Source organism: Trachypithecus francoisi, unplaced genomic scaffold (assembly GCF_009764315.1).
Source record: "Trachypithecus francoisi isolate TF-2019V2 unplaced genomic scaffold, Tfra_2.0 Lachesis_group2, whole genome shotgun sequence".
Lineage (NCBI taxonomy): Eukaryota > Metazoa > Chordata > Mammalia > Primates > Cercopithecidae > Trachypithecus > Trachypithecus francoisi.
Window position 1 is genome coordinate 48,867,796 of NW_022681465.1, and position 15,196 is coordinate 48,882,991.

The window sequence follows — 15,196 nt, forward strand, 5'->3', positions numbered from 1 at the left end:
ATCAGTTTTTTTTTTTTTTCAAATTCAACAATTTCTTCCTTCTCTAGACTGCCATTTTGATTCTCGGACTATATTGCACTTTATAACAATAACCAATAATATCAATAAAACAACCAAAACAGTTGTAATTCTGTATAAATCTTTGTTTGAATTTATGTATTAAACACATCGAGTGGCCATTAATTAGCCAAAAAATCAAATTTACATGAAAGAAACTGTTTCTCCCAAACATACTACCTTGGGGAAGTTAACTGTCAAGTATAATTAAGCTGTTACACTCGAGGAAGGCTTAGGTGGAATTTAACTTGATACATTTTTTGAGAAGGGGAGAGGGCTGATTGTAAAACCAACTGATAACGTGATGACTGAGCCCATGACAAGCATGCTAATCTATACTTTAGGCCATGATACAGGTAAAAATGTATAAGGGGATTTGGGTTATTTTTAAGCTTTTAAATATAACATTAGATTTTTAAAATCATTTTAGCCTAATATTCAAATCAAATTGCAGCCATATTTTTTAAATGTTTATCTAGTGCTTTGGGGGAAAGGAGAGAACTAAGGTTTATTAAAAATAAATCTAAATATTCACTTTGGTTTTTACATGTTTCTGGAAAGCTGTGTTCTATTGCTTTATTCAATTATGTCTTTAGTTTGTTGGCTATTTCAATGAAGCTGAACTTTATCAATATTTAGAGACAGTCTTTATATTACAGCAAATTAAAACCAAATCAGTTACCACAGCTTTTTGAAATAGAAGAGAATAACCAGAGACCCCCACAGCCCAACAAATCGACAAAAACTGGAAATACCATTTATGGAAATATATAAATATTATGTATAAATACATTTAAAACATTCTAAGTCAGGCTGCAAAACATGCTGAAATGTCACTATGGTATGTGACACATTTTTATTCAGAAAGACGGACGATGGTAAAATAATTAGAAAATAGGATACTGAAGTTTAAATTTCTAACTCAATTTCTAACATTTAAAAAAATCATGTAAGTTACCAAAATGTTTTGAGCCCTACCTTTCTCATCTAAAAATTAGGGATACATAGCCATAAAATTTTATGTGCATTACATGTGAAATGAGCATTTAAATGAGGTATTTTATAAAGATGTGAAATATGACATTCAGTTACGAGCTACAAAACACAGTGGCTCATTCAAGTTTATTCTGTGAGTCTCATGCTAGGATCCAGTTTTAAGGGCATCTTCCTCATATCTAGGGTTGGCAAATTATATTTCCAACAAAGCCACTTTCACTGCTTAACCACGTTTAAGTTCCTTCATTAGAGTATAAGCTGAAATTTAGCCATATTTGTGTAAAATACAACCATATACCCCAGAAGTATTAGGGTTCAAAGAAAGCAAAAAAAAATGTTAAGAGACAGTGTCTCAGTCTGTTGCCTAGGCTAGGGTACACTGTCTCAATCTTACTCACGGTAACTCAAACTCCTGTGCTAATGTAATCTTCCTGCCTCATTCTATCCAGTGGCTGGGACTACAGGCATAAGCCAGAACACCCAGCTAATTTTTTACTTTTGTTATAGAGGTGGTGTCTCCGTTTGCTGCAAAATATTTTTTAAAGTTTTTTTCTTTACTATTATTTCTTCACAAAATTACTTAATAGAAGCTGTAAGAAGGACACTGCACATGGATCAATAGCTAATCTAAAGTAGACATTATATCTAGACTTGGCTTGGAGAATAGATTCCTAAACTCTCTTTCCTTGTGTTGACTGACTTTTATTTTCAGACATGGAGTTCAACCAGTGAAGAAGAATAATTAATGCCTGTTAGCAAAACTAACTGGCTTACCTTTGGATTATACTGAGATTATCTATAGCCTTTATGCAGAGAGGATTTTAAATGAGCACTCTCAGTTCGACTCAACATCACAGAGTATTTAAAGGTCAATTTAAAATGGAGTTTTCATTCCTAATAACCCTTCACTGTGTTTGTTTCTGCATTTCTTTCAGAAAACTTTTTACATATGAAATCTCTTTCCTTAAAATAAGAGATCATTAGATTTCAGGGCTTCTATCACTTTATCTTAAATGCAATCATTTTCTATTCCAGTTAATAAGAAAACATGGGCTAACAAAAGTTTACAGTAGTTAAAGAAACAGTACTCTTACCTCTGCTTGTTCTGGAGTTTCTCCCGCAAAGTAAAAGATGTAATGTTCTTCGCTAAAGTGCTGAACTACTATCTGAAAACAGTTTGGCCTATAAAATAAAAACAAAAATTATTAGGAAGCTTAACAAAAAGCAGCAAAATATTTATACCAGCTTCCAAAACACAATAAATAACATAAAATTATAATTCTTAGAGAAATAATACTCCACTGTACTAGATCATTACTAAAAACAAGTCAGCTGTATATATTTTAGAAAACTTTATGTCAGCACTATTAAAATTTTATCAGTGTTTCAAAGTGTAAACTAAAGCAATTTCAATTAATTGTAGAAGACATTAGAAATAAAGTTACAAACAAATTGAAGCTGAATTGCTACAACTACACACAGCTAATCTGAAAAGCTTTATATGCACTGGAAAAAGACTAGAAATGTTCTTAGACCAAAAATGTTCTAAGTAATTATCTCTAAGGAGATTGTAGGTGACTCTATATTTTCAAATTTTTCTAAACTGACCATTTTTCTTCACCTGTTGAAATGGAAACATCATCTCCTCATACATATGCTGTTCTAGAGTTTAAGTGAACAGCTGTGTACAACAAATGTTCCTGTCTTCTTTTAGTATTATTATAAATCATTTGATATCACTTTTGAAAATATGCTATCTTTCCAACTAGACTTGAAAATATTGATAAAATCTTTACTAAGGGCCTGCATGTTTTTGGAACTCAATAAATGTTACTTCTATTTCCTGCTTTAAACAAAGATTTTATATCATGCTAATGTTAGGAAGCCATAGCAAAAATACACAGAGGACAGGCTTAACACTTATTAAAGATAAAGACTATCTTTTCATGCTTTGTGAATGTCCTAAAAATAATCATGGAAAACAGAAACTGGAAACTCCCAATTCTAAATATTGCCTGTATCAGACTAACCATCCTAGTTGGATAACATTTAAAATATTAATACAAAACAAAAAAAAAAAAAAACAACTGTTTGAAAGCACTGGAGAACGACCAAAGCAGCTAAGATTTGAGGAGCCAAGATCATACTATAATGAACCCGACATTCTCCACAGCTTTTCCATTCAAGGCAGTTGCCAATTCCTAAGCTGTGTAGCTGAGATGCTAAGCAGAAAATAGTAGCTAAAAGGCTAAAAAACTAACTACAAATCCAATAGTTTGACAGTGCTGGGAGGGAAAAAAAATGAATTTCAGGCTTTCCACTGAGACCCCTGAAGGGCTATGCCTTCATGATAAGGGCAAACCAGAAATAGAACAGTCTTTACAAGATGTACTATCCCTACACCATCCGTAAGAACAATTCTTTCTGGACACAGTAACATTATTATCCATAGTTTCCATAGATTTTCATGTACAATGTTTACCATTCAATCAAAGTAAGTAGACACTACAGGCATCAGGATTAAATGGCTAAAAGTTAAGACAAAAAACCAGAAAGACATACATATAATCCAGATACTGAAGACAGAAAAGACTTTCAAGTAATTATAATTAAAATGTTTAAGAAAATAGGTAACAAGAATTTTGCCAGAAACTAGATCTTTTAAAAAATGGAAATTCTAAATTGAAAAAAATGTAATAAAATGAAGTCCTGAAAAAGTGGATTTAACTGCAGAATGGAAGATTGAACTGAAAGACCAGAAGAAAATATATAGCTTGGTACAGAGGAAAAAAGGATGAAAAACATAGAAAACAGCATGGGAAATAATGCAACTTTTTTTAACAGGACTCCAAGAAGAAAAAAGAGTGTGGCAGAACAACTGTTTAAATTAGACACTAACCATTTAAATAGATACCAACCAAGAGTTTTCTAAAACTGACAAAGAACATCAGGTCTCAGGTTGAAGAAGCACTACAAACCTAAGGATATATTTTTTTTTAATTTACAGTAGGTATATTTTGATTTTACTGCTAAAAATTTTTTAAGGAAATATCTCAAAGCATCCAGAGAAAGTTGTGTGAGATACATTACCTCTAAGAGAAAAGACAAAGATATATTACCTCTAAAACAGAAACAATTTGAATGACAACGAAAATGGTGGAAGGCAGAAAACCATCTTTAAAATGTCAAAATAACTGCCAATCTTAAATGTAATATCCAGCAAAACATTTTCATAAATAAATGTAAAGCAATAAATAATACCATAATGAGATCCAGCTATGAAAAGATGGTGTTAAAATTAATTACCACATGGATATTCACTAGAATAACTTTATATCACTAAGACATCTTTCTACTTGTGCTTCTGAAATGGTTAATATTTAAAGTAATGCAGTATTAAAAGTTAGAAGTTTAATACAAGGAAATAGAGTGCTTAGAGATCTCTTAATATTGAAAATAATCTGGAAAAATTGCACAGCTGCGCAACTAAAGCCATGCAAGAAAACAGCATTGCCATCCAACATTCGTTCAGCATCAGGCTGAGCATGCACATGAATCACCTACTGCGGAAGTTTTAATGTGAAAATGTTAACTTTCACATTAGTCTTCATCTAAATGCTAAAGGTCGGCGTATCAGGTTCTATGTGTACACAAGGCAGGAAATGTTCAATGTCTGGCATTAATTTGATAATAAAGAAAAAGATGTTAACATTCATCTATAATTTCCCCTTTTGTCCTCTGGTATTTGCATCCTATGGTAATACATAATTTATCAACCTATTTTTCTACTTGTCCTATTATATGGTACAGATGTCTTCTCATTTCCTTGAAATGTACTTTGTTAAAGCTATTTGCCTTGGCATTCAGTCTTTCTCACTAAGTGCTTCTCTTATTTCACAGGAAGGCACACATTTTAAAAAAATAATTGATGGTAAACTAGCGTACTTTGAAAAAAAAATTATTGTTTTTGGTTTAGTTTTGAGACAGGGTCTCACTCTGCCGTGGGTGTAGTGGTACAGTCAGCTCACTGCAACATCTACCTCCTGGGCTCAGACAATCCTCATACCTCACTCTCCTGAGTAGCTGGGACCACAGGTGCGCACCACCATACCTGGCTAATTTTTTAATTTTTTAAAGAAATGGGGTTTCGCCTTGTAGGCCCAGGCTGGTCTCCAACCCCTGGGCTCAAGCGATCAGCCCACCTTGGGCTCCCAAAGTGCTGGGATTACAGGCGTGAGCCACTGTGCCCAACCTTAAAAGAAAAATCTGTTTTCTAAATGAGAGACTTGAGTTTAGTTCTCACGAACATAACTTTTTCATACTAGGTTTCAGACTTGGTATCATTAAATATAATTCATGACAAAGACTTTTTTTAATGTCTTCATATTCTTTTAAGTCACCTTCACCAAGAAACGGCACAAGAAACAAGTTACAACTTCATAGCAAGTGATAAAAGTATATTTATTGCTTTTCCCCATACCAGACAGAAACTCCTTTCTTGTTACTAACCAGAATAGGAATCATTCAGAATCTTCAACTTGTACTTCAAGGATCTGATCCTTCTTTTTACTCTAGCAGTTCTTTCTCTTTTACTGTCAAGTGTAATGTGGACCTTTCTTTTGATTGTGCCAACAGATTTCCAATCTAACTGCATCTGTTCATGTAAACTAATGCTAAAGCTTTTCTTCAGTCTTACAGATATTGCTATATTCCTCTTAATACTTCCTTAAGATTCATATAATTCCAGTTGTAAGTATCACTAGTGAATCATTTTTAACTTCATTTTTCCCAGGTTGAATTTCTGCCTTAAACCCATAAACTGTCAAAACACGTATCTTTTTGTATTGTACATATAATTTGATGAAGTTTACTCATTCTTCAGTAAACCTGCAAAATGAGAATCATTCTCCAAAAGTTTTTCTCCTGTAATCATAAACTTTTATCAAAACTTTTCTTTTGGACAGCTAACATACTTCAGCATCCAACAGTAGGTATTCTGATTCCACTTCTCACATAAAACTGAAAACACATGCAACTAAAGCAGCTTAGATTTTATTACAGCCTCCATTTCATTCTATTATTTAATGTGGAATTCAGGTCTACAGACAAACATATATATAATCTTGACATAAAATCTTTAAATGTTCCTATCATGAAGGCTCATCATCAGTCATTAACTAGCATTTCCATAGGACCTTCGCTGTTTCAAAGTATTAAAGAAATACATTTAACAAATGTATTTCTTTCGGGGCCTAGTAAGTGAGTTACATTTTTTAAAATTATTTTTCATCTTATGAGTCTAATGACTTGCCAGTGTTAGTCACTAAATTGCCCTTATTGGGGGAAAATTAATATCGGTACATTAAGGCTAATTATAAAGTAGTAAAAATGAAAAATATATCAAATTTATTATGTTCTTTTCAAGAACCTCCTTATATATTTTACAACGATAATTACAACAATTTTAACTTTCCTGTTAATTGAAAGAAATGTAAGGAACAAAATGAGACATTTCTGCTTGAACATAAAAAGTAGCTTCATGATGATTAACAAGCTGTGAATAAAGTAATATTCAGAGTACCTGGATGATTGAACAAGAAAGTAGGAAGTACTGAAGTATAGCCACTATAAAAAGCTCTCTGTCTCCAAGTGTTATGCACCAATTCTTTTGCCCCAATAAAATAATGAATTGGAGCAGTTTATACAGGGATCATATGATTTCAAGTGTTATAATTTTTGAAATATAAAACATCTGTTAAATACTTGTACTACAATAGGATTTTACAACCACTAGTATCTCAAGGGACACCTACACTATTAATGGAACACTGTTGTTAGGAAGCTGTGCTTAACTATCCAAATAAATTCATACCCATCCTCCAAGAATCAAGAACCACCTATTTCATATTACTGATCTCAATGAAGTTGTTCCCAAAATATCATCCGACTTTTACTGTTTTAATTGTTTTCACGATAATAAACTACGTTTAGTAGTGAATAGTGTCGTCTCTCCAACATCCATTTCACCCATACATATGGTTAAGTAGAGCAGCCTCACTATTTGGATGAGATCACTTCTAGCAACAGATCTGGGCACAAAAGGGCCTCCTCATTTTATCGGGATAATCCCATTCCTTTTGCTACCTCAGGTAACCTAGAACTAAAAATTGGTTGAGAGGTGGCTCAACAGAATATTTTCAAGATTTTTAATAATTATGGGAGTGAATGCTTACAGCCCTTTCTCTGGTGCTGTTTGCCACCTTGCTACTATGTAGGGAATTGGTTTGAGGAAGGATTCAAAACACAAGAAGGGTGAAGAGTAGAACTAAAGAGAAAAGCCAGAGACCTGAATCAACCACATTTGAAAGCTAAGATTCTCAGGGTGTGAAAAAGGGACACAAAAATCTCAAGAAATTCTGTCTTGCCCAATCTTTGTATTTTTTGGAACAACTCTTTATGAGGTATCAGAGAGTATTCAAGGAAAAAAAAAAGGGTATCTTTGTAAAATGAATTTATGAAGTAATTCATATTATTTTAGAGATTCACAATATGAACACTAGCTAAGAATACAAAAAGCCTTGCTATATATAAGTAAAACTATTTGTTCAATCAGCATTCCCCAAACCTATCTGATCATTTTAAAAAACTGTCAAAATCACAAATAACACTAATGTGATCTCCTAAACACACTCTGAAAAAAGAAATGACAAGGCTATATATTTTACAGGTATTTCTCTTAAGAGAAACATTTCAACAGGATAAAACGTAGATTTGCCTCACAGAAATGCCATCCTGCAGCAGAAAAACAAGCTGTTGAAACATTTAACTGCCTTTTCTCTAATTGTAACAATAGGTAATAAAAGTGATAAGTACATCTAAAAAGACTGGGATGGATTACTGATAATACTGATGGTGAAAGGTAAAAGGCCGTTGTTCTTGAGCAAAAATCCAGATGTAATCAAGAGCTGGATTTGTCCTCTGATGTTTAGGATTCAGCTTATGCATTTATATTCATTTTTTTAAAACCAAGAAATCAATGTAAGAATTGTTTTTTTTTAATTTCAAATATATTTTTCCTATCAAGACAATTTTAAGATTATTTTTTAACGTTAACTTTTCTCAAGAACTTGCTTACAGAGTTAATAGCAGAATTGAGTGCACCTAGTACTCTTGGGTACACTGAGTTAAAGCATGTGAAAAAAACAGAGGAAAGATGACAAAGACTCAAAATCAGTCACTCAAAAGATTGCTGGTGGGGGCAGGGAGAAAACATGCCCACAGGAAATGTCATGCCAAAGATCTCTATGCAATACGATGGGGTAGACTTTATGCATATGTTAGTCTAAAATTAAGCAAGGAAGGCAAAAATTACCTAGAAAGTACATCTACTACTGTTAGAAGATGATTTTAGGGCTCTCAAAATAGGTTTGCTTTGTTTATACCCACTATTTTATTACTAAGACAATCCCAAAAGAAAAATAGGAAACCATTCTCTTACCTGCCAAAGAGACTATCGTGAACGACATAGACAGAACATACACTGAGATCTATTAATCCTTTTGGTTTGGTAGCTCGTTTTTCGCTTTCAAAATAAATAAGCTGGGCATCACTACCCTCTAAGATAAAATATAAATTTTTCCAACGTTTTCCTTTGCCTGTTTAAAAAAAAAAAATTGTTCTCTCTTAGCCAAATAATTGTGAAATCCTACATATTATTAAAATTAGTGTTTCTAAAAATATGAATTAATTTTTATTCCAAAGCTTATATAATATGCCAATTCTTACATAATGAGAAAATGCCTATAACAAATCTATACAAAAATGCCTTTTGTTACATTACTTGTTTTAATCACAGAGTAAATGCTGAGAATACTTTGTATCTTCAGAGATTTCATCATGATGAAATCGTCAAAATTCTTGTTTTGGAGTAATTCTTTAACAATCTTCAGGAAAAAATTCTTCCACTAAAGCACACCCCCCACCCACAATTCCCCAACATGTCTTTATGTCAAATTGAGGTAAATCTGTAAAATATCAATACTATGAATGTGCCATGTGCCATAAGGAGTTCCTCAAAAAAAAAAAAAGAGAGAAAGAAAAAGAAAAAGAAACCATGGGCTGAAGAAACATTCTGGTTGAAAATACAGACTTTTAATATACCTACACTCTAAATTTTGAAGAATGCTTATATATGGGCTCTAAACAAGTGTCAGTTACTAATAACTCATGTCAAAACTTATTAAATATATATCACAGTAAGTTCGGAGCTCCATATTTACAACATCTCTATCAAATGGGTTAATGATGAAAGTCTGAACTTACCCTTTTTCAGAAGATAACCTTTCTTAACAATATTTTTATAGAAGGCATCCTTTGTTTTACGACGAATGGTATTATAAATTTCCTTGCCATCCACTGCATCATTGAGTACTTGTTCTTGATCCTGAATTTTAAAAAACATTAGAATTATTTCATACATTCTTGATGGAAATGAAGTAAAAATCTATAAAATTACCAATTAAAAGCCAAAGTGCTTAAAATACCAAAATCTAGATATACATAACACATAAATGATTTTTTGCTTTCCAAAGAAATTCTCAGAAATGTTTCCTTATAATTTCGAAGAACACAGACAATGTTCACAGAAAGATTTCCTTGCCAATCCCAACTAATAAGCTGTTTCCATGGATACCTAATAAACTATTTTCAAATATAGTCAGTTATATTTTACAGCAAATAATGTTTTAAAAACATAAACTTGTCACAGCATAACTGGTAAATCAGGACCCAATATAAGCATAAAGCAAATTCATGTTTGCTTATGCACAGTTGTGTCTATGAGAAATGCTAGGTGAATACAGACAACAGTACCCAGGTGAACTAAGACATGAGAATGAACAAAACATACACACTTCAAATACCTAACAGTTCCCTCAATCCACTAAGTGTGTCACACGCCATACCCATGCATCTGCAGCTGGTGTTATAACCCTGATTTCAGATAATCCTTCTCTGCCAATCTGCAACATTCCCACGCTTCAACCCTACCAATGGCCATTTCCACATGTAAACTTAAGGTCTTTCTTCAAGGTAAAGTGCCATATTTATTGTAGTATGTACGTATTTATTAAAAAGAAAACATATAAAATTAAGCAACATATTAGGTTCTTTCTTAATGTATCACTGATGAAATTTCTAAGTGTTTAACCTCTCTTTTCCCAAAAGCCCTGTGGTTTTGATTGCCTGATTTTGCATAATGCTATGATTTTTAGGAATGTATATGTTACATTATAGCAGAACTTACATTAATTGCTAAATCTCCTGAGAAAAAGAATTATATCAGGATGCCTTTATCATGATATTTCCAGAATGAATGAATCTTCAATTTCACTATTAAGGTCAGTTGGACTGTTTTTGTTTTTTGGTTTCCTTTTTGAGTAGCTCTTAACTATTTTGCAAGGATTAATATTTTATGACTTTTAGTCCATCTTACAAACTTCATGGGTCCATTCAATCCTCTTATAAATCTAAGTTATGCTGTGGGATTTTCACAATCCTCTCTCTTGTATCTTGAAATATTATGCTGTTTCATCATCCTAGGAACTATTTCATCATTACTCAGAATTATTCCCAAGTTTATGCTAAAAAATTACTAAAATAATAAAATAGAAGAATGAATTGCCTACAGCAGGGTTGACAAACTATGGCATGCATGCTAAATACAGTCCACCACCTGTTTTTTATACATAAAGTTTTACTGGAACACAGCCATGCTCATTCCCTAACATGCTGTCTGTGGTTGCTTCCAGATAAAAAGACAGATTTTAGTGGACACACTAAATGAACTGCAAAACCCTTTACAGAAAATTTTTGCCAACCCCTGGCCTAGATAATATAACTGAAATAAATCATCTGTATTGCATCACGCTGGGTGTTTTTGTGTCTCTCTGTGTGTGTGTGTTAACTGTGTTGCAAAGTATTGCAGCATCTTTTGTAAAAATATAAAAGGCCATCTTTGCTGTATTTTTAGCTTTGATTGATCATACTTAAAATATTCAAAACTCTTTATTTTCTGCTCATAAATGATAAAGAGAAAAAAACTGATCCAGGAAGATGTCTGGCAATTAGAAAAATCAGAAAATGAATGCAAAGAAATAGCACTCTAGACTCTATCATGATGGCAGAATTGATTTTGATAAACAAATCTCAGACTATTTTTCAGATGATGATATATTTGAATTTTCTCAAACTCAAGAATCACTGAGTGAACCATATTACTTCTAAGGGGAAAAAAGGAAGTATGATGTTCTTATCTCGTTAGTTATTAAATAGGAAGAATGTCATCATGCAATATTTTGTGATAAGAACCTGGATTATCCTGTTTGGCTAAAAAGAAATGAGACTATTTAAATTTTTGTATGCACATCAAAATTTACTTAATATGACTTGTGAATGGGCAAATATTAAATAGGCCCTTTGTATAAAAAATTACTGAAAGTAAACATAGAAATTTTAAAATTCACTGGATTGATCACTCTTATAAACAACGTTAATTGCTGTTTTAAAATCTAAACAAAAATATTTTACAATTATGGAGCAAAGGACACTGTACTCTCCAACAAAATTATGAGCCATCAAAGTTTTCAAAAGTACTGCATTTTGCTTGCGCCTTTAATCCCAGGACTTTGGGAGGCCGAGGCGGGATCATCTGAGGTCAGGAGTTCAGGACCAGCCTGGCCCACATGGTGAAACTCCGTCTCTACTAAAAATACAAAATTAGCTGGGCGTGGTGGCGCGTGCCTGTAATTTCAGCTACATGGGAGGCTGAGGCAGGAGAATCGCTTGAACCCAGGAGGCGGAGGTTGCAGTGAGCTGAGATCGCGCCATTGCACTCTAAGCCTGAACAAAAAAGAGCGAAATTACGTCAAAAAAAAAAAAAAAAAAAACTACTGCATTTTGATAATACAAAAACAAGAATCATAAGCTAGATTGCAATAGTGATGTACTTAAAATCTAGAATTGATATGATAGATATAATGCAAGAAGAACCAAAGTAATTACAAGTAGAACTTATTAGACTTGTATCTGATTTCAAATCTGGAATCAGAATTTACAAGATGGCTGTGTTCCAGGTCTGTGCACGAAGGGTGAAGAACTGTTAGTTGCACTGAAAAGACTATCCATTTCAGGTACGTAAGCCTTCCTAGACATGAAAACATGGAACAAAAATTTGGGTATGCTACATTTAAATTCTTATTACATTTTCCAATGCAGTTGTTTTTGGATCATACCCTGATTCTTGGTGATGCGAATTATTTGTAAAATGACTTAGGAATATAAAAAAATTAAAAGGGCACACTGGACCATGATGTTACAAATAGTGATGACTTTTTTTTACTTTCCTGGTAATACCGATTTGTATTTACCAAATCTTTAGTTCAATGGTGATGGCACTTAGTATTAGCTGCAGAATGGAACATTCTTGGAGTCTGTCATTTAAGACATGTAACCACACTAATATTTGGATTTAAATACTTGATTCCAAGATGCTCTATATAGGTCTTTTAAAAATCATATTAAAGTGGGGACTAGTCCACAAATCCTAAAGGATTCCAATGCACTAGAGGATGCTATGGGCAAGAACACAACTTCACTTTTCAAGTCCTAGTAAATGACGGGAGAAAGCCTTCTCTGTGTGTTCCTTTTCTCAGCTCGAGAGAAAGTTCTTAGATTTTTTACATTTCTCTCAAGGAAAGCTCAATAATCGGATTGGTGACAGTCTAACAGCCACTGAACCAAGCATTTCCCTAGAAGTTACATATGTAAGCTCCTGAAGGCAGACTTAACTTGCAGATCCTAGCTTTGTTACTTAATGTAGGAAAACACCATTTAATATATTAATTCAATAACTGTTTGTTGAGTCCCAGGCATTGTTGTAGTTCTTGAAATGCATCAGTGAACAAATCAAAGACCCCTATCCTCATGGAACTTATATTCTAACCAGGGAAAGATTAAAAATAAACATAAATAAATTGTACTGTATGTTAGAAGATAAGCGCTCTGCAGGGTTGAGCAAGTTACAGTGTTAATTAAGGTGTCTAGGTAAGTGTCATTTTCTAATTTGCTAAGTTTTGAGCAAAAACTTGAAAGATTTAAGAGTTAGGCTAGTGGATATCCAAGGGAAAATAATTTTGGACACAGTGAACAGCTACAGCAAAGATCCTAAGGAAGAAAAGAGTCTGGCTTATTTATGAATAATAGTACAGAAGCAAGTATGAGTGAAAAAGAGTGGCAGGAGGATAGTAGAAAGAGACGAGTTCAGAAAATTAATGGACTGCCACTGTTGGGTCTTGTATGCTATTCTAAGGACTTTGGCTTTTATTCTGAAGGAAACAGAGAACATTTTCAAGTATTAAAACAGAGGAGTAACATGATCTGATATTTTAAATGGATCCCAGTGATAGCTGCGCAGCATGCAGCATAAGGGGGACAAAACTAGAAGCTAGCAGATTGAGGCAGATTCTGGTGGTGGTCATATTCTAGACATACTTTGAGGGCAGAATTAGTATGATCTTCCTGACAGGTCAGATATAGAGTACAGAAGAAACAGAAGAACTGAGGATGATTTAAGTTATTTACTTAACCTCTCAGCTCTCAGTTGCCTTATCTTTGAAATACGTGTCATCATTATAGTGTCACCTTGGTAAAGTTGTTGAGAAAATTAAATGAATGAATATGTATAAAAAACAGTGCTTAAAATATAGTGCTCAAAAATGTAAGGCATTTTTATTATGGGGTGTATTGTCTCAAAAGGCCCCTTTTCTTCTAATGCTTGCCTCAACAAGTGTTAACAGTTCCAGGAAGTAAGCAAACCTAGCTAGGACTCTGCTCTTTCTTAGCCTTTGCCAGCATCTTAGCCTGAGTCTGGGTATACAGGGTCACCTCATTGGAAGATAAGGTGATTTGCTAGCTAATCAATTTGGCAATTAGTAAAAAGACTATACTTGCCTTTGTACTAATAGTTAAAATCCTGCTTGAAGAATGAGTTTTATTATTCCCCAAACTTCTACTAAAACCTACTTTTCACTCCATGCTCCAAAATAATAGACCACAAATAGCACTTAATAGTTTCTGTGTAGCAATCAAATTGCTTTATAATCAATATTAATTATTTCTGAAGTATTCAAAGCATTATAGGCACTTTTGCAAAACCAACTGGAGGTTTGTTCAGTTATAAAACAGTAACACAAGAGTGAGGCACATTATATATCTGAAGTAATTCTTAAAGCAGTCTTATACTGCAAGTTTACTAGATGCCACATACTATCTCTTTTTTTTTTTTTGAGACAGAGTCTCGTTCTGTCGCCCGGGCTGGAGTGCAGTGGCGCAATCTCAGCTCACTACAACCTCCACCTCCCGGGTTCAAGCGATTCTCCTGCGTCAGCCTCCAGAGTAGCTGGGACTACAGGTGCATGCCACCATACCCGGCTAATTTTTTGTATTTTTAGTAGAGACGGGGTTTTCACCGTGTTAGCCAGGGTGGTCTTGATGAAAACTTAAATTAGAAAATTCTAAGTACAAATTCAGTATGGGGAAATGTATGATTTAATTTGGGGTCAAATAAAATCACTAATTCAAAGAGCCAAGGGGAATTAGAATTGAGGATACAGCAATGGAACTAACTATATGGCAGGATCTGTCATCTGGAGGCAAAAGCACCTCTGATCCTGAAAAAAGACCCTAGCTGTGGTCTAAAAAGCACTCACCACATGTTATTTAAAAAATAGACATATATAAAACATATATATATTTGTGTGTGTGTGTCTGTGTGTGTCTGTGTGTAATATGTTCTGGCTACCTTCTCTTCCAATTACTCTGCAGTAATAAAAAAAAATTACTCAGAAAGTAAAACAAGATGGATGTTAAAATAGCAGTATTTAGACAGGCAGAGAGAAAGACTGACATGGCGATAGGAAGGAGCACATTAAGGTGTATGCATATTAGTAACAATACAGGCAAGAGTAAAGTAGGTACTTCTTGCTGGAAAGCAGAGAATCATTCATTCGATCAATATTTATTGAATATCTAATGTCAGGTACTGTTCTAAGCACTGGGCAAAAACAATGCAAACAAAAATCTCTGT

General features: G+C 33.5%; 1 protein-coding gene across 3 annotated transcripts in view; it reads right to left on the minus strand.

Moving 5' to 3' along the window:
* Positions 1–15,196, minus strand: part of RASA1 (RAS p21 protein activator 1) — a 125,576-nt gene that overhangs the window by 21,209 nt on the left and 89,171 nt on the right. For all 3 annotated transcript variants that reach the window (XM_033179198.1, XM_033179197.1, XM_033179199.1), the window contains exons 10-12: positions 9,376–9,496; positions 8,552–8,708; positions 2,148–2,235 (exon numbers count right to left, since the gene is read on the minus strand). In XM_033179198.1, coding sequence (XP_033035089.1) covers positions 2,148–2,235; positions 8,552–8,708; positions 9,376–9,496 — 366 coding nt within the window. The remainder of the gene's footprint in view (positions 1–2,147; positions 2,236–8,551; positions 8,709–9,375; positions 9,497–15,196) is intronic.